The 20603-nt window shown below is 45.6% G+C and overlaps 1 protein-coding gene across 1 annotated transcript; it reads right to left on the bottom strand.

Annotated features, from left to right (window-relative positions):
- Window positions 1-4133: 4133 nt before the first annotated feature.
- Window positions 4134-18502, bottom strand: Mrps29 (mitochondrial ribosomal protein S29). Its single transcript, XM_077700158.1, has 13 exons — window positions 18408-18502; window positions 18177-18298; window positions 17984-18088; window positions 17511-17619; window positions 15842-15934; window positions 14478-14614; window positions 13115-13195; window positions 12968-13047; window positions 9967-10045; window positions 9805-9864; window positions 9569-9682; window positions 6686-6800; window positions 4134-4541 (listed from the first exon to the last, which is right to left on the bottom strand). The coding sequence occupies exons 1-13, from the start codon at window positions 18424-18426 to the stop codon at window positions 4456-4458; spliced, it is 1200 nt and encodes a 399-aa protein (XP_077556284.1). The 5' UTR covers window positions 18427-18502; the 3' UTR covers window positions 4134-4455.
- Between the last annotated feature and the right edge of the window lie 2101 nt (window positions 18503-20603).

The raw sequence follows: 20603 nt of genomic DNA, 5'->3' as shown, positions 1-20603 counted from the left end.
CTTTTCAAGTATAGGTACCTAAAAACCTTAGCTGCCCACCTTCGTTGATCCATTGCCCTCAACCTCATCTCAAAGCATATTTTACTCTGAGCTTCTCTAACTTCAAACGACGCCCAGCCCATATCTCCCTGAACTGCTTCGTTAGTTGTTTTTCCATGCGCGCCTAAGGCCAGACGTCCTACCGTTCTCTGGTTTACTTCAAGGCGTGATAGAACGTCTGATTTTAAGCAGAGTACAGCATTCGCAAACGTGAGACCCGGAACCATTACTCCTTTCCACATTCCTCTTACTACTTCATATTTGTTATACCCCCACAGAGCTCTATGCTTCATTATAGCTGCGTTTCGCTTTCCCTTAACCTTAAGTTGCTCCTCGTGAGTACTTAAGTAGCTATCCCCTTCGTTTATCCACACTCCCAAATATTTATATTCCTTGACTCTAGGTAATTCGCCTTGCTGGATAGACACTACGTCGGTGGTAGCGTCATTGAAAACCATTATTCCTGATTTTTCTGCACCGAAATTTAACCCGAGGTCAGTGGCTTCCTGGCCGCAAATATTTATTAGCCGCTGCATATCGGTTTGGTTATCAGCTAAAAGAACAATGTCGTCTGCGTATAACATTCCCGGAATATGCTGTTGTACCACTTCGCCTTGCAGCATATGGGTTAGGCTAAACCCTACTTGACTTTCCTCCAGTTTCTTTTCTAACCCTGCCATGTAAAGCATGAACAGTATTGGGCTCAAAGGGCATCCCTGTTTCAGTCCCCGATGGATGTTGACCTGCCGGGCGCATTTCTGTCCTTCCCAAGTAAGGTGCACTCTATTGTCTTTATAGATTGCTATAAGGAACTGTACTAACTCGTCATCTAATCCCTGGAGTTTCAACATACTCCACAGCCGTTCTCTGTTTACGTTGTCATATGCCCCTTTAATGTCCAAGAACGTAATCCATAGTGGTCTATTCTGTGCTTTCGCAATTTCAATGCATTGCGTTATCACGAACAGATTGTCATCCAGTCGCCTGTCTTGTCTAAATCCATTCTGCAGTTCCCCAAGTATTTCATTTTCTTCCATCCATGCTTGAATTTCTGCTTTTATCGCCTGCATTACGAATCTATACACCACCGACGTTACTGTGAGTGGTCTGTATGACTCAATACTGGCTTTGTCTCCTCTGCCTTTATATATTAAATTCATCCTACTTTCTAACCAGTCCTCTGGTACTTGTTTGGTTTCTATTACCTTATCTATTGCCCTCATAAACGATTCCTTACTTTTAGGTCCAAGTAGGTTTATCAGTTGCATTGGTATTCCGTCCGGGCCCACTGCTGTCTGAGGGGAAACCTTTTGCTCTGCTTTTTTCCAATCAAGGTTGCTCAAACTTATTTCCCTTTCCGCAGTCTTTTGTGGCGCTGATGTTATCGGTGCAGGTTTCCCTACCACTATTATCCTAAACTTCTCACTAATCACTCGATGAATATGCGCCAACGCGTGCTCTCCTTCTAAGTGTTCCCCCTCCTCATCAATCAGGAATTTTTGCTGGTTATCGTTTTTTGAGCTTAGTGATTTTACATGGTTCCAAAACTTCTTGGATGCGCTTTTGTCCTTCTTCCGTATTTCTGCCATCCATTGTTCGCTTTTCTGCTTGATCTTCGCTTGCACCATTTTCTGCACTTCTAGTTTTCTCCCACGGTAGACATCCCACTTTTCCTTCACTACCTCCGGTTCCATACTAGTTCTTTTTGCTTCTCTATGTTCTCTAGACGCCTTTCTTCGCTGGTCGATAGCCTCTTTTATTTCCTTATTCCACCAGCTTCTCGGCTTTCTCTTCCCTTTCCATCGGTTTCGTTCCTTTTCTTCATTAATCTTACCCTTTATGAACGCAATTATTTCATCGTAATCCCAATTTTTGCCTGGGTATTTATTGATTTCATCTTCCAATCTATCAGCGATGATCTTTAACTGCTCATTATTCAAATTATTTCCTCCTATTGTACCTATTTCTGCATTTGTCTGCAACTGCTTCGATGCCCACAAACTTTTTTTTTTCCACATCCAATGCAAACAATTACTTTCCTAACATTTCGTAATTACATCATTTCGCAACCAAATAATGTGCAGAATACTGCTGACTGTGCACTGCATATTTTGGATAACTGGTTTCATTTTTCACTTATCATGAGAAGCGTATCAAAAAAATTTCGCTCTACAAACATCCGTAATTAAGCTGACCTTCAAATTTTTGAACTCCTAACCTTCTGAAGAGTGGTCAACGTATGCTTCTGTATAAACTCTTCAGCTTGTAGCTCAAGCAACCGCTTAAAATGAAGGTGCTGTTTACAATTTGATGCTATGTTAATTACTTTCTCCCAGTGTTCTCTGTTAGTCTGCAGCCCTTGCGCAACAAGAGGCAAAGGTGCCGACTACCAAAATCACTCCGTTTCAGACTGACATATAACTGCTCTATAAGACCTTATATTCTAATCTGCAATGGAGTGATGGCGACAATCAGCACCTTCGCCCCTCCGTTGCACAAGGCCTGCAGAGTAATTGAGCAATGGCTCAACCCCCATCGTTTGCACTATTAACCATTTTTTTTCTCTCTCTCTCTCTAGGAGACTGCAACATATAGCTTCCCCCTAGTCTGCTGTACTCCCTGCATAGCCTTGGCAACCACCACCACTGCTTTCGCAGCTTTACACTGAAAGAATGGCTCATTCATCATTAGCATTCAGGCTTTACAGGTGATGCGCTTGAGCAGTCACTCACAATTACAGCATCAGTATGCACACAGTAGAGCGCTGCACGGGCCCGCTTCATGAAGCCCGAGCCCAACCAGGGCCCGCAACACCTAGCCCGGACGTCCATAAGTGAGCCCAGCCCAAGCACGGCCCGGGCCCCGTCATTTATTTCTAAGCCTAGGGAGGGCCCGTGTGTGCATGAACAGGCCCGGGCTTAGATGCCAAAGGAAATTTGTTTGGTTAAGTGCCCTTTGTAGCGGGCAATCAGACTGGGCGTCTGGTGTGTACAACACTGAAGGATTGAAATGCGAAACGTTAGGGTTGAGTAGTGCACGCACTTAAGCTTTCACCTTTTTCAGTTCACATCACTTCAGCGTAATATTAGCTTATGTTCTCACGCCAGGGCTACCGCCACTGTTGACCCAATTCTTTGCAACATCAGGTGGTTGTGTCGAGCACAAGTTGGTATGCCGAAATTTTTCACACTGCGTTTCAGTGGACAAGTACAGTATGCACATTGAAATGTTTTACGTGCAGTGGTTGCTCAGGGGTGCGATTTCTCTAGCTTGCCAGTTCAATTCCCAGCAATGTATTTCCAAGCGCTTCTCTGAACAGCACCACACAGGACGTGTCTTTGCGCGATGCACGACGTGAATTAAAAAACACGGTCATGGGCTGCACCCTGAACCTAGTGACCTATAATATACCAAATCACCATTAGTATTAAAAACAACACGCAGAATGGAGTTTATAAGAAAAAAAAACTTTGCAATAAAAAGAAATTAAAGGGTAGGTAGACCCGTTGGGGCTTGAACCCAGGCCGTCGGCGCCAGTATACAGAACTCTACCTTGACGCCACAGAGCCCAAATGGCGGGCTCCTTTCAGCAAGAGTTAAATAGAATAGCGCATGCAGTGACATCACACGTCCTGTGGGGTGCTGTGCAGCAAAGCTTTTGGAAACACGAGCTTTAGCTGCAGAGAAAATCTTTTGCCCCATTACAAATACATTAGTTTGCATTAAACTGAGTTGATTACAAATGTTTTGTTGCATCAAAGAAAAAAAAAAAAAAGAAATTCCGTTTATTACAGCATGTGAAGCTATCAAAAATGGCTGTAAAAACTGACATCTTAAGTTGTGTGTTACATAAGTGCCTTTAGTTGTTAAACCAGCAAGGTAGCCATTACAGCTCGAGGGATACACTTAGTACCGTGAGCATTTCGAGCATGTTTAAATTGTCTTCGTGGGGCTTACAATTTTGCGTCCACCATACGAGACTTCACTACTGCACCAAGAACTGTTTCTGCATGCAGATTCCAGTGTTTTGTTCTGCGACTAGGGAAGAGAAATTACTGCAACAGGCTTTTACTAGTTTGCCATTTTATTGGCCCGCATTGTTGGCTGTTGTTTTACAATGCTGAAGGTTTCCCTTACAGGCCACCGTGTTGCCTTTCTTTTTATCAAGCAACTCCCGATGGACCACTGTTAGAGGGTTACAAGCTCTGCACTACTGCACACAGTGTAATCTTGACGGAAATCCGTGCTGACAAAAGTAACCCAGTGCCGCGTGATGCAACCTTCAATTGCTACTTTCCATCACAACCTTGGAAACTGTCCAAGCTCAACATTCCTGATGCATGCAAAAAAGCCATTTCTTTTTGCTACATGAATTTATTTGCTATTCTCAGCTCGTACGAATCGCTCGTTGCAGAGTCACCGCCACCGGCATATCTTGACGAGGTCCCTGGGGTTGTAGCCACTGATAAATTTGAGTTCCGCCCTGCCTTCCTCTGTCCAACCTGGAAAAAGAAAGGGGTTGGATGCACTACTTTATGTGCTGTTTTGGACCCATACTACACGTGGCTTGCGAAACAAGCAGAAAGCCACATTTACAACAATGTCTTTACTTGTCCATATTAGGTGGCAAAGTTTAACTCTTTCGTTACCGCGCCTATTCAAACTCATTCAACTTGAACGATACCTTCGGAGCCCCTTTTCATAGCGTTCCAGGCATTGCTGGAACAAGTAAACCTATTTGGAGTTAGCTCATGAAGTTAGCTCAGAAAATGCCCTTTCAAAATCAGTTTTGTTTTCATTTTTGCAACAAAAACATGATTTTTGACACGCGTTTGTATCCCCTGGGTGTGGAAAAGGGGCGTGGTCATCGCACGTCACTGCTACCAACGAAGAATGCGTGCCACCCATAGTTGCTCTGCATCAGCATTTGGTTTTTGTTATCAGGGCACGAATGGTGAATCAACAAACGATTTTCAATCGTCAGGTTTGCACTCTTACAGTAATAATCCCTGAAATCGGCTGAAAATGTCAAGCAGTGCCTGCTATGCAAAAGCTCCTTTGTGATTTTAGGCAGTTATATTGCCTTTGCACACGTTGTTTTAAGTTGTGTTGTAGTTCTACTTAAAGTACCACAGGACCATTCACGAACAGTTTACAACAGTTTCGGCTTCGTTTCTGCATCGCGAAATTCCTAGTTGGCACTACTACGCAGTTACCCAGCTTCAAGCCTACCTGCCATGGCGCCTTGAATGTCTGCGACTGATCCTCGAAAAACGCATGCCACTCCTGATTTCACCCAACCCTAACCCGATTTCTGCGATAAGAACTTCCGATACAAGTCAAAAGATCACAACCAGTCGCCAGATATCTGTTCTGATGAGGAGAGCGCTTCAAACCAGCCTTACACTGCCAGTTTCGTTTCCATACGAGCGTATCTCCGGGGGTCTGGTGTTGCTGTTTAGTTGAACTGTCTATTCGGACGAAGTCTCCAATAAGTTTTGTACTGTTTCATTTAAAAATGTTAGGTGGCACTGCAATGGAGGAACTGATCTTTTTTATCGCGCAATAGCTACTTGGCCAAAGTTTGTAGCGCGCGATTCTTGTACATCGCACCTCATTCCTGCAAGCAGGGCTACAATAGCGAGTCAAAAGATGATAATAAAGTGCAACTTTATGTTTTGAGAGATAACTGACTGAACGTCAACAAGCATCAACCACGGAATTCCGTTTTCAACTTCATGCTTTTCTGCATCGCGTGCTTGTCCCAAATACTGTGCTGGCCTTAAATGCAAAGTGAGTCATTGACAAGATGTTTTTACGTTACGTGGGGGCAAATTGGTGCCCCTGATACTAATGTCAAACCGCCGGATTTCTTCCATGGAACCACCCGAAATTGCACATTTTGAAATGGAGGTTGGGCTTCACCGCATGGCACGGGCACCACATGTGCTAACATTTTTTTTATCTGACAAACTGTTCCGCGCAAGTCGAAATTTTTTCTAGGGCGTGTTTTTGAAATGTTTACCTACAAAATTTATATTTTTATTTTTTTTACTACCTGTGGTTTGTTATACACAATTCCTTTTTTATCATTTTCTTCGACTTGACAAAAATTGATTTTTTCACAACCATGATGTATGAAAACATTTAAAAAACTGGTGTTATTGGAAAGGCCGTTAAATAATCTGCATTTTGTGTTTTTGCCATTAGTGCCGAAACAATTTTTTTCAGCAAAAAAATGTTTTTTTGGACCCCTAAAAATCGGTCAATTTTCCCATGGTCATGAAGAGTTAAAATCACAGTGCGATTGACAAAAGGTACATTTACGGGAAGCGCCGGAATGTGGATGATTCATTTATGGATGATCCGAAGTATAGGCTTAGCATGGTAAAACAAACAGTGTAAACAATCCCCAACACATAGGCTTAAAAATAACAAAAATGACCTCAATACCAGGGTTCCCCTTTATTCATAAAAATTTTTGTTGACTGGCACATTAATTTATCATGTTTTTGTACGAGCACTTATCGCAACAGAAATCCACTGTCTTTTTTTTTTTTTTTTTTTTTTTTTGTCAGGGGAAAAGATGGATGTATGCGCAGCAGTGTTGAAAAAGAGGGCCTCAGTGCACGCATGGTTCTCTCACCTTTTGGGTTCTGAATGTAACCCCGGTCAATGTAGTAGTCGAGGCAGCTGTCCATTTCCTTTTCATTGAACTTTGGCACATGCACTGGGATGAATGGCTCAAAGAACTCAAACCCCTGTAAATGAAAACAGGTATCTAAGTGGACAAAGTGAAAGCGAATGACCAATCCAACAGTTAAGATAACTAGTGCCGCTTGCTGTGAATAATCAGCACTTGCTAAAGCAGTGGAGATTTCATGTTACCTAGGAAACAGCTGGTGGGCATAATTATTTTTTTCATTCCCTCATTTTATCAACATGTCTACCTATGCTATACGGTTTTCCCCACGGTGGGTGGCTGTGTAAATGCCCCCTACTCCTCCAATTCACCGCCCACTGCTTTCTGTAGACCACCCAGTGCTCCGACTGAAGCATTTGAAATGTGCACCTGAGGAACTAAACACAGCCACTCTGCGCGAAAAACGTCTGCTGGCCGCACCTCCTGCCACCTGGTTAAATACACAAAAAGGAGCCTGGGCAAGTGGCGCTGAAGTCTCGAAGATTGCCGTTGGATGCAAATCGCAGAGTCATTGCTTTTACTTATCGCTTTAATTCAAGAGCTTGCACTCTTCAGTGTGACACAGCACCACAATGCCAAATATCTAACCGGAGTTGATCAATTTTTGTAATTGTAAATTTGAAATTCTTGAATTTAGCATCTTGTCCCCTTTTTCTCAAAATGCCCACCCCTCGAAAATTTCTGTGGAAAACCCTGCTACATTAGTAGCATGAAACAAAATTACTCCCACCTCCCCTCGCGGGAACCCCTGTGTAGATGCGACGCATAGGGGGTTGCGTTGTTGTTTCCGTTAGGTTGATTCTCCCATCGCGTAAAACGTGCCGTGAACCCCCTGCCGCGGCTATGACGCAACACAATCAACTTTAATCTAATCCAAGCCAAGCCAATCCCATCGAATCCAATCCAATGCCCCTCGCGAGAGAGTGTTTGCTATCGAAGAGGAGAGGGGGTGAGCGGCGGAGAGCACAGCTCGCACGGCGAGGAGAATGGGGGAGGGGTGTGGACGGACAACGACAACGCCATATGGAGGGACAAGGCGAGTGAATGAGATGCCGTCGCATCTAAAAAACATCGAGATGGCACTTTATCGGTAGCTAACAGGCAACAGGCACCACTGGTTTTCGTGGCTTGTTCCCAAAAAAGTTTCATCATAATGTCGAAAGTAAGCAATAGCCATTAAAGATGCAATTTTGATTCTTGAAAATGTGCGGAAAATGTGCATTCGGTTTGTTTCAAATACCATTCAACAAGAACGGTTTAACATCTTTCCGTTCTTGTTGAATGCATAAGCTCCAATGGTATTTGAAACAAACCGAATGCACATTTTCCGCACATTTTCAAGAATCAACTAACTGAATGCAGCTCTGCTGTAACATTTAGTGGGGTAACGTACAAAAAAGGTTCTGCATTCTGCCAGTGACATACTGCCAGGAATCAGGTTGGTGCACTGCTAATTTTTTCGAACCACACACTTCATTCCTAGCCGCTAGCCATTGGTGCTGCATATAAGCAGAAAAAGGGGAGGGGAGGGGGGGGGGGGTGCAGAAAGCAGCTCGGCATAGATTTTCGCACGCCAGAAGCTAAATCTGGAAAATCACAACTGTAGCGCTGCCACCTTGTACCACAGCACATCACTGGTACATTTGTAGCGCACCCACAGCAATATAGTGGCACCTGCATGGATGGCACAGCAACCACATAATAAGTGTTCACACAGCAGTGTAATGCGGCAAAGCTACACCTGGGCTATCGCCCGCCACAGGGCCTTCCTGGCTAAGGTGCTGCGTTACTGAGCACAAGGTCTTGGGTTCGATTCCCGACAGTTACTTTTTTTCTGACCAAATTAAAAAATCAAAAACGCTTGTGTACAACTGATATAAACAATGCCATCAATGCCACTCATGGCTGGAGTTGAGCAGCAGTGCTACAGCTTGCCCTTCCTTCAGTGCTGCCCTAATCAAGAAACCGCCCGTCCCATGTTTTATTTTAGCGAAGCCGCTGCCGTAACCAAGCACATCAGCACTCCTTGCACCAATTATTTCTAGGCTAGGGGGCCAGATAGAAGGAAAGGTGGAGCCAACCAATTCAACAATCACAATGCCACGATCTCTGCGCTGCTTAGGGGCACTACTTTGCAAGATGAAAGTTTGCACTTGCATAGGGCAGATCAAAATTTTCTGCTTTCAAAAAATCCCTTTCTGACACACGATTTCCAGGTGCACTTGTTTTCTGGGATGAGGAGCTGAATAATAATGCTAGAGACCTCCGATCGTGTATTCTTTTTGAATTGAACAATGTGCAATTTTATGCTTTTAGAGCGTTCTAATTGGCTGCAGAAAGTACCTTGCAAGTCTTCTGTAACAGTGCCCCGTTACTACTAATATTAATCAGCGACGACCATGGGCAGTCTGCAAATATGGCAGGCTCGAGGTGTTTCCAGTTGCTGATATTGATTAAAGTGAAAAGAAAACCCAAATAAACAGAATGTTCTTGTTTTTATCAGCTTTACTTTACCAAAACAAGTTGATGGACCATGTTAAAAATTTTCACAAGAATTACCCACTTTACAGCCCATTCTGCCACACATCTTGGGGCACTGAGAAACTTGAGTTGAAAGGAGCCAGAGCCCCCAAACAAACAAGCTACTTTAAACCCTGTGAGTTCACAACTAGTTCCACAAATTTCACCTTTAAAATTCAGCTGTGTTACCACCAATGGGCCCCTGGTTGCTGCTTTTGCACAACCGGCACCGTGCTAGCTTCTTGACAAACCCTACGTATTCAGAGAGGTACCAAAACATGCACCCAGCAGTGAGGCAGTGGTTACCTCAAGTCCAAGAAGATACTTGGGATAGTAGCCAGGCACGTGGTCTATTGTCAGCCCATGGTGCTTCAGCGACGTAGCAGCCTCGTCAACACTCACAACTATCGCCGCGTTTCTCTGCAAGCAAACGCACACGCACACAGGCATTGTAATCCAATGAACCTGCAACCTTTTTTTCTTCTTAACTGCAAGATTTTCAAATTGTATAGCAGATGAACCTCCGTCTTAGCAGGCCTTACCCAGTCATTCTTGAGAATCTCCTTGAAGTTCCTCACTATTGTCATGTCTTTTGCGCCAATCTGGAAATAAATATGGAGGCTATGTTGCTCGACTCACAGCATAAAGGGCTTTAGCAGCAGTGTGACAAGAGCCAGTGCAAGCAGCATTTGTCATGCACTCACGTATGACTTGTCCAATCGACGCAGGTAGGTGTCTTGCCAGAAGCTGTTCACCCCTTTCACAATCACCATGGTTTTCATCCTGTACAGAAGTGCATAATTGCCACCCAATAATGACCGCAACATTTTCAAAGGGCACTTGGTCCTTGTTCAAGCAAAAACCTGCAAAGCTGCATTTACTTCCCCATGTTCGCTAACAAAGGGCACGGACAAAACAACATTGATAAACTTATCTTTAGCAATAGGCTCTGACCGCACCCAGCGAGCTGGAACCAAGTAGATAAACAGTGGCTCTAGAATGCTTCAGTCTTGTCACATTTTTAGCCACTCCACTGTTCCAAGCAACTTCCCTCATTCCTATGAAAAAAATATTGGCACCGATTGCACTTGGAGCAAGGCTGGAGAAACAGCAGAGCTGTGGTCGACCTAGCTTCTTCGCGCACTGACAGCGGATCCCATGAGAGAGGGGAGCAGCCAGACTCCAGCAGTGCAAAGCCATTTCGCTCGGCACTGTAAAGCAAATACCATTGAAGTATGTAATGTGTTTTATTCAGCAGCAATCGTCGTCATCTTCCGACGGCACAGCCTGGTAGGGCAAATCCTCTTGTAGCGCGTCCTTGCCTCCGTAGACCTCCACTTCTTCTTCACCCGGTCCAGTGGCCATCTCCACGTGTGGACTGTGAAGCCATGCCTTGACAGATTCGTCGTCATTGTCTTCGGCACGGCGGACTCGTGCTGTGCCAGTCTCTACACGACGACGAAGACAGGAGCTCTTCATGTGACATAAGCCCATACACAAGACTGGACGACGCCGGGTGGTCGCCATGAGGCACACGCCCACATGCGCTCTAGATTTTCTGTCCACGCCGGATGGATTTGTGTCGGCCTAAACAGCTCTGCTCTTAAAATGGCTTCTGTTATGGTATGACATGCTCGGGGGCCGTATATGGCCTACCCAAAGCCATGGGCAAGGGAACATGACCGGCTGCCAGCATACAATGTGCTCATCTTGCACAATCCACGGCAATGCCTTCAAGAGCAAGTAAGCTGCACATGCCCAACTGATCACCTCCCTCTTGTTTAAGGAGTATTGACACAAAATTTTCATCTAAAGTTTCTTTCGCTGCTACGGGTACGTACCAGCCCGCTAATCATAGAACAGCACATTAGACAATTGATACCAGCACAAATAATTATGTACAGCCTCGTTTATTTGTGTCAATTTAGGTTTCGATTAAACAAAAATTACGCCCATCTTCCCGCGAGGGAACCTTGATGTGATGCGACGCATCGGGGGGTTCAATTGGTCGTAACGTTGCCTTGAGCGTTTGCGCTGACGCTGGTATTGGATTGTGTCAGCCCACTCACTGGACCGTCGCTTTTATCACGTCTTCATCGGAAGAATCAAGTCAAGCACAGAGTCGTCAAGCAGTCACGCGGAGTCGAACGAGAGCGAGCGCTGACTGAACCGCTGCAGCGCGCTACCCGCTTTATATTCAAAGCGCTGACTGAACCGCTGCAGCGCGCTACCCGCTTTATATTCAAAGCGCCTGAAGGAGAGGAGACAGCAGAGGAGAGTCGCGCATGTGCGCACTTGCGCACCAGAGCAGACGCGAGCGGAGCGAAGCGTGCGCGCAGCTGTTGTTATGCTAATGCGATGGAGTGAGAGTGTTGCACACAGCTGTCGGAGAGAAGAACGGGGGAGAGTTGCACATGCACAGGTGGTGTGCGTCGCACTTGCGCGCGCCGGAGCAGTTGTTAATGCAGCATTACGCAGCAAAGCGCGCCCAAACAAGCGCGCCAGCTGTGATATGCTAATGAGCCGGAGCGAGAGTGTTGCACACAGCTGTGGGAGAGAAGAACGGAGGAGGGATGCGGACGGACGCCGCGACAACAACGCAGGAGGGACATGCCTCATAGCGTCGCATCTAACAACGAGGCAGCCGCCATGACAGGAGGGCGCACGTGACGTCACCGTTCTCGTCGCACCACTGCCAGTGCGGACGTGCACGTGCCCAGACCAGCCTTGGTCTCCACCCTCTCCACGCAGCAGGCAGCATGACGTCAGTATCAAAACTGTGACAGGATACACACAGCGTAGCAGCCAACCACAGCTAGCGCGTTTGCTACATAGCTTTGAAATTTCATGTCAGTACTCCTTTAACAGCGGAGCTGTTTAGGCCAAGCCTTTTCTATCCATCGCACCAAGGAACCTCGAAGCCTCAAGAAAAAAATAGTGGTTAGGGAGGTCTCGGGAATCGAACCCGGGATTTTTACGCTGTGAAACTGGCAACCTAACCACTGGGCCACACCAAACGCCCGAGGGGTATGGGGTTAGCAGCAATGGGGAACAATAACGTGTGGCCAATGGGAAAGAAAAAAAAAAGCTTTACATGGTCGGAGTCGAACCCGGGTTCCTCGCATTATGAAATCAGCATCGATCTGATTGAGCTATCATCGCATTCCGGGCGCACAGCATTTCCTTTGGGTTCGTGGCGCGGGCATTGGCTTTGGACTCGGCCACAGGTCTTAGCACGTGCCAGCATGGTCCACTTCCGGAGAGATGTGAAAGCCCGCGGACAAAACAACCTGGGCCTGCCAGTCATGCAGCACTTTCAGCAGCAATTTCGGAAATGAATGTAAGGTGCAGCAGCCGGGTCTCCGATGAATGGAGAGGGGCCGCCAGCTCTGCTGTTTCTCCAGCCTTGCACCACTACTGCAAGCTGCGCCAATTTTTTTTTTATGGCTTCTCTATTTAACTTTCCTTTCTGGGCAAGTTGTGCTGCCAGCAAGTGTGAGCCACTGATGAAAAGGACAGTGGAACAAAGCAACTTTAGGAAAGGAGTGAGCTGCAGGCCCACAACTCTTCTGCAGCTGACATCACACTACACCTGGCACTGGCACAGTGGGGGACCTCAAATAGTGGAGCAGCACGCTTGCGCACGTTGAGTGCAAATGTGCCACGTCAAGCATATGTGCCCAAATAAGCGGCGGTTAGGCTCACCTTCCGGCATCCGTCTGCAGCTTGATCTCCTGAATAAGAGCGGCCATGCAGTCGCAGGCGTGCTTCATGCGCTCAACGCCCTGCACACAAATGGGAGGCATCAACCAGGGTTCGGTCGCCAGTTGCACCGAGGCCAGAGGGACTCACGTGATCCACTATGTTTGTCAGCGGCTCTCCCTTTTCCGTGGCTTCCCGCTCGGACCACTTGTAGGTCTGTGTGGTTGTGAGCTGAAGGAAGAGGCGCATTACACGTCAGACGGGTAAATGCTCTCCAAGCAAGTTTCCTAACTACAGCCGAACCTCGTTAATTCGAATTCGCTTAATTCAAGCTTCTGGTTTATTCAAACTGACGCTCCGGTCCCGGCAAAATTATGTATATTTAGACAGCTTTCATTAATTCAAACAAATTTTCGAACCCCTTCGAGTTCGAATTAACCCTTTCACCACCAATTTACCTTCCGAAAAATTTTTTTCAAGCAGTCATAAATTTTTTAATGCAATTGTGGCTCTGAAATTTGATTTCGGTTTAGAATTGGCACAAAAATGAAAAAAGAAAAAAAAACTGCTGTTGACGGTGGCTTTCCCTCAATGCATGCCATGCATGCCGTGCCAATGTTTACTCTCATCGTCATCTGAAGCAATATCCAGGGTAACGTCAACGTCCCAGTCGCTGTTGGACACAAATTCCATGTCGTCACAACGCTGCTTTCTGTAATGCTCCAAGAAGCACCTTTTTTCCTTGGAGCTTCGCTGCCACCAGCATTCTTCTTGCCAAGCACCATTATGAAATGCCTGTTGCCAGGCTTAAAACACGCACCAAAGGCACGAAATGCAGTTTTTCATAGACAACTATCGCCATCTAGGTTTGAAAATTGCAAGCAAAGCAATTGACGACCGTTATACATCTTTGGCGGCAGAAGGAGCAGAAAATCGGGCTGAACGAGTTTGACTCATCAATAGCGATATTGGTACAAACTCATGTGATGAGTACAGCTTGGGGTTGGCTGCTAAAGGGTAAATGAGGTTCGACTGTATCTCTAAACACACGCACACACATATTCAGAAAAAAAACATTGTGTGACTGTAACAAATGGGTAGTATAAAACAAGAAATGACAGCTTTTTGCATTGGCCACAGCCATTAAAATAAAATGTGTAGCTAAGGTTTGCATTGCACTATTCCACTCAACACAAAAGGCAGCATTCCTCATTTGTTACAAAGCAAAGTTTACAAAGCAAAGTTTCAATGTGGAGTAAATAACTGAGCACTCCACTCAAATGCACTACAAGAAAAATGCAATGATGTCCTTTGGAGCACAGCAAATAAGTGCAAGCACAATTGTCAATGGGATAGAAATGATATAGTTGGTAGTATGTCGGCTGAACTCATTCACAGTATAGACAAAAGGGGGAAGATGGTGCACTAAAAGCAAACAACAGGAAAAAAGCGTACAAGGGGGCTCATGAGGTGGTCTCTAGCGGAAGTAAAGTATGTAAACAAATACACGTACGTTAAGCTCCTTCAGCCGTGCTGCATTCAGGACTCTGAAATGTTGCAGCCAGAGGGCAGCGTCGATGGGAGAGTCCATCAAGGTTTCATCTCGGGCGTTTGGGGCATGGTCTTTGGGCCGTTTCACCCAGTGGGCAGCTGCAGTAACAGTGTGTCATCAACATGGTCACACTCCCCTACCATACTACCCCATCACGTTTCAGCAAAGCCCCACAGGACACAGGCAAAGCGTTGAAGCAAAACAAAAGCAGCGTCCACAGTAGCATTTAGTCAACTCTCTGTTGCTGCCCATCTATCCACACCATAATGATGGTGGCAAATCAGCGCAACTAGTAATATAGACTGAAGAAGAAGAACATAAAACAATCGCCATTCAACGGAATTTTTATTGAAGGAAACGAACACGTATGTACATAAAATACAGTACCTTGTTAAATCAGAAATCTCGTGAATATAAAGACTTAGGAATATGCAAGCTAGAGCGACAGTTGTGAATAAATAGATGTATGATTACACTGAAAAACACGAGAGCAGTTAGCGAATCAAAACCTGCTCTATGAATTAACAAATTTAAGTAATGAGTTTAATGAAATTGAGTTTCAACCGTAGCTGTAACACAGTGCATAAAAATTTGCCGCGTATCTGCTTGCTTCACTGAAGATGTCGTTGAAAGACTACAGTTTTCTACAGCCCCTCTCACTAAATCTTTCTCTGCTACCATCCTTCACACTCTTCCTCTGCTATCTCGCTCCTTCCATCACAAAATTAACGGAGGTTTGTTGAACACAATTCAAATATTCCTCGCCTTAGCACTGCTCGTGCACCACCTTTTAGGACAGCACGCTTCTCTTTCTTTGTCTTTTGTTCCTTTGAGCAGCACAAGCGGGAGCTCTTCTGCTTTTGTGCTTCCTTTTACTTTGCACATGCTCGAGCCTTTCTGCACCATTGCGTTTTTTTTTACTTATCTTAAAACCACCCCAACGTGTATTCTCAACTAAAAGAACAAGGAAACTACTCATTAGGTGCTTAAATTTTGCCTCAAATGTGCTTGAGGCTTCCTTTCGCGCCAAAGAATGGGGACATGCATGACCAACGCCAGCAGTTCCAGTTGTTTCGAACGGTTCTGCCTATATATCGATTTCTCTTAGATGATTTGTTTCAACTTTTGACCAGAAGGCTGAGGGTCAGATAGACAGACAGACTAAAATTTTTGCGTTTAAACAGCCCAAGAAGGACTACTCTCTTTAAAATGCAGTTAGCTCTGTTTTCAAGCTGTGATCAGCACGGCATATTCTTTACTGTAAGCTTCATTTAGAGCTCTGCATCTCTGCAATCCAAGGTTTAAGAATAAGACAAGATGCTTACCCCACTCCTTCGACACGATGACCCAATCGTTCACGGCTGCATAATGCAACAAGTGAGCCTGGGTGACTGCTTTGCCACAGCCCAACTTGCCGTCTGAAAGCCTTGCCATTAAGGTTTCCATAACACATAAGGCACATCCTTACAACACAAAATAATGGGTTACATGTACAGAACACTCAATGGGGACACCTTTGCCTGCAATGAGATATAAATGTCAAGCAAAAAGAACAGTCGTAAACTACTCCTTTAATGAAAACATTAAATGAACCTCACAGGAGACTTAGCGCTACATTTTTGGTTAAATTTACAGGGTACAGTCAGCCTTTTTGTAACCATGGTACATGGCATAAAACATAAGTTAAAAACTCTCATTACAGAGGATTACTTTCGTGACATCAAACCTACACACGACCAAAAATAAGCTAAATGTGCCAGAAGTTCTTACTTGTGGACAGCTAGTTTTCCACTGTGATCAACAATGCTCAACGTTAAACTGGTCTTAGCAACAAAAGTTCGGAACATTTTGGAAGACAGTCCACGGCTGGTCAAGTAAGTAATCAGGAGCATAACCACCAGAACAGGAAGTACCTGTACTGCCTAATCATCTTTTTGTGCACGTACAGGTCCACGCAGAAGTAAACAGAGCCGCCTAGAAACGCCGTCGAGAAGCAACGAGCACCGTACTGGGGATGCACGCGCACTGCCCCGCCACCCTATCTGATAATGCTGAATCTTAACCCTGCTGGCGCGTCTGACTGAGCGGGCCAGTTTTCAAGGGGTAGCGCTTGGCTGTAGAATGGCACTGGTTACACTGCCACTCGCCGCAATCATCAGCAACTGAACCCTCTGGTTTCGAGTTCGAAGAAGCTACGTCTTAGAAGGCGTGCCTTGTTATGCACAATACAATGCAGCCATCGATGTCCTCGTCGCAAGTCGCGTAGTGTTGCCTGCCTATCATGCAAAATATTTGTGGGCACACGTATTATTTACCTTTCGTCAGAACACTCCAGAGTTAAATTACTGAGAGCCATTAGTCAGGAGCAAATGAAGCAACCCCAAATAAAATAATGATCCTTGAAGCAGCTAGGATTCCTTAAAGAAACAATGGACAAATCCTAAAGATTTATCCTTAGTTTATGCTGGCTATATTCCAAAGCTACATTTTGTTGTCAGTTTATTTTTACTCCATTGTAAAGGCAGGCCCTGCGAAACCTAAGTCAGATAATGTGATCGCGCCCGTGAGCAGGACACCGAAAGCGCACTGTATTGCGCATAACAAGGAACGTTTTCAAGGACGTACCTTCGTCAAACTTCAAGGCGGTGGATTTGGTCGCCACTGATTGCGCCGAACGGCCATGTAACCAACAATGCCATTCTACAGCTGAGCGCTGCCCCTTGAAAACTGGCATGCGCAGTCAGATGCGCCAGCAGAGTGACGATTCAGTATTATCAGATAGGGTGGCGGAGGCAGTGCAGACACATCCCCAGAACGGCGCTCGTTGCTTCCTGTCGGCATTTTCTAGACGGCGCTGCGATGCAATTCAGCCACCGCTTCCAAGCTCCGTTTACTCCTGTTGGACCTGTACATAACAGGTACCCCTTGGTTTCTGTACTTAAGACCGGCATTTGCCACTGAGGTCACTTTGGTGGTGAAAACGCATTTGGATACAGAGCATTATCCTCAAAGCGGGCAGGGAGAAGTCGTAGGACTCGATGTATGACTTGACCTCCAGGAACGGCTGCCGCACCATGATGCACATCTCTGCAAACATGTCGTTCTGCAAAGTAAGAAAAGCACCAATCAACATGTCGCGCGACGGCCCTCACCTTGCAGGGTGGGCAAGTGCTCCTCCTCACACATCGTTTGGACACCCCTTACCAGGGTACATTGCATAAACACAACGATAACTGATTATTTTTGGTGGACATGCGCCGTACATTTTGAAAAAAAATTATTAGTGACTAAGCTTCAACCTAATCTGGATAAGTCAAGGCGAACAGCGAAACTGGTCTGTAAAATTGGCAGTTATCTTTGCCTCCTTTCTGCTACTGGGATTTTTATAGACCTCAGGATAAGCTGAACGCGGTTTTTACTGCATTTGGAACTACTGTTCTCGGCGTGAAATGAAGCAAAGATCTCACCATGATCTCCAGTTTTTTCGGCACTTTATGAACCTGAAAAACTGATTTCTGTATGTGTTCTGGTACAGTGTAGAATCTCGCTTCATGGTCCACGGTGTGGTATGTCTGAAAAAAGGTACAAAAACTTAAGTAAACACTATTTCACAGGCTGTCGCTGCACAGCTGAAAAACGGTAAAGAAAAGGTTGACTGACTGGATCAGACTCTGTGGTTCTGAAGTGAGAAAATGCTTTCTCGGGGGCGACTGCAACTTGAGTTGCGAAGCATTTAGCGCACAAGTCCACATCCCTGAAGCCCTTCGGTCGAAGCAGCTGGCCTGCAAAATGAAAACAGCATAAACGAGTGACACAAAGAGAAGATTTTTGTTAGTATTGGTGCTGAGAACAGCGGTTAAACCGACAAACATTCAAGATGAAAGCACTTACGACAAAGTTTCAAAGCCATGCTGCTCTTTCTGCTCTGGCGAGCCGCCGCCGCTCCACTTCCGCAGAGGTTCCGCCGCTTGCGAAGTTATTATAAAGGGTAAGTCTCGTGCCCCGCGCGGGGTACGAGATCTAGCCCCCTCGCGGTGGCTCCTGCCCCGCAGAAGTGACGTCAAACTAAACTAGTCACGTGACTTCCTGTGACGTCACTATTTTTTTTTTGTTGCACATTTGAAGACGTTTTTGACGGCGTGTGTGCGCCATGTGGGATTCCGGCCTTGGCTCCAACCGCAAGCCTGCGCAACGTTACGTCCTTGTCCTCCCTGTTCTGTGTTATCGCCTTGCACAGCGGCTGCCTCGCGGCGCTTTTTTCTTGTTCGGAGGGTTGTTTGAAATGATTTATTGAGTATTTTTCGTGAACTTGCTGCTGCTAGTCTTGGTTAGCCTAACGCATCCTATTTTGGCAAGCTGCTTCGCCCTGCTTTTTTCCGTGCTCCTTTTGTTGCCGTTAAATATGTTGCTAGCTTCATATTGTCTTGGAGTTCGCGTGCCATCGGCTTTATGCTCCTGCATTCGTTGTCTACTTGTTCCGATCGCTACTTGCATTTCAAGCCTTGTATTTTGATTCTGGCGTAAAACGTGCGGATCAGTTTTCCAGCGCTTTGCGCCGTGGCTAACGAGGTAGCTGACTTTGATGACGTGATAGCGCGAGCGACGCAGTGTCAGCGGCGTCAGTGTGCACGAATCAAGTATCGTCAGGTAACGCAGGGCATCGTCGAACGCAATCCGTCCTGGCATGTAGCCTGTTCTGCAATTTTTCTCGCGGGGTACTGCGAGAAACCTTACTACCCCGCGGAAACGATCCGTGCACGCTGCATGCAGGGAGCGCAGCTCCACTTTCGTGGGTGGCCTGGTGAATGGGAGAGCCCAGCAGCCGCCCGTCCATGGGCAGCATAGGTACTCAGCTATCGCTGAAACCAACCGCCCACTGGCTGGCTTCTTGTGCAAGGAGGCTCAAGCTCCAAATGTGCAAGTTCGGGAGAAGTCAAGCCGATAAGATCGCCGTTTGTGCCAAGCTTGACACTTGTGTTAAATAGTGCTTTCAAGTTTGGTGTGCTCAAGCTAAACAAGTGACTTGTTGTTCATCTATGTTTTTCGAATTTGTTCCTTCGAATAATACTATTGTGCTTTCATGATATGCAAGACTTCAAATGAGCTGCGAATTCTAAGCAATCTCTAGGCAGCTATTATTGAATGCACAGGAAACAATGTTTTGTCTACCTTGAAATTTCCTACATAGGGTACGTGGAACTGCCAGCTAGCAAGTTTAATGAAAGGTTTTTATCTGCTCAATTATAGTAAAGAGGTAGCAAGGGATAGATAGGATAGCCCTCCCTCCTTACCAGCTGATCGTCTGGCCGCGTCTCATAACTTCGTTCACAATTACCGCATGGATTTTATTTCCCTAACCTTTGCCCCAGTGCCTTCTGCCTTCTTCAACCCGGTTAGCCAACAAAACGTCATCCTGCATCTGTTCTGATTATGTATTTTGGTACGCTAGTTTTTTGTTTACTCGTGTTTGGCTTGGAAGTCAACATAACCAACAACAATACTGATTTCATGCCCACTCAGTTGGATGGCCAGTAATGGTGAGAGCTTCTCTCGAAGGCTTACAGTGGATTCACGAATTCTGATTGACTGTGACATCAATGTACCCATCCGGAGCACCCTGTGGAATTCAACTTGACGTAAATACTTGTGTTCGCAGCTGGTAATTGTCTGCTCTGTGTTTCGGGGAGGGGGTGAACAGTAAAAGTTTCTAATTGCAAGGAGATATTTCATGTTCTTTTGCTTTTTGACTCTGTGCTGTGTAAAAAACTGTTTCGGCTAATTGCTTAAGTGACTATGCTTAGTCGTAAGGGCCATAATACAGTGTCCCATATTTTGTTTGCAACGATGCATACCCAGCAGAGCCCAACTGCTAGAAAGCACATTCTCTGGTGGTGGTAATTAGCTTGAAAAAAAAAGGGGCACTGAAACTATTTTTTAAGCTAACATGCCTAAAAAACAATTTATGGAACACATCTACGAGGGAATGGCTCTTGTACAGCTTGACATTGCCCTCTCCCGAGAGTACTTAATACCTTGTGCAGGAACTGGAGCCAAGGACACCTATGTGGACGTGAATGTCTTTATTGT

The sequence above is a fragment of the Haemaphysalis longicornis genome, unplaced genomic scaffold (genome assembly GCF_048455015.1).
Source record: "Haemaphysalis longicornis isolate Haplotype H1 unplaced genomic scaffold, Haemaphysalis longicornis Haplotype H1 scaffold_2, whole genome shotgun sequence".
Lineage (NCBI taxonomy): Eukaryota > Metazoa > Arthropoda > Arachnida > Ixodida > Ixodidae > Haemaphysalis > Haemaphysalis longicornis.
The sequence above is the reverse complement of the archived record's forward strand: the minus strand, read 5'-3'. Positions and strand labels throughout refer to the sequence as shown.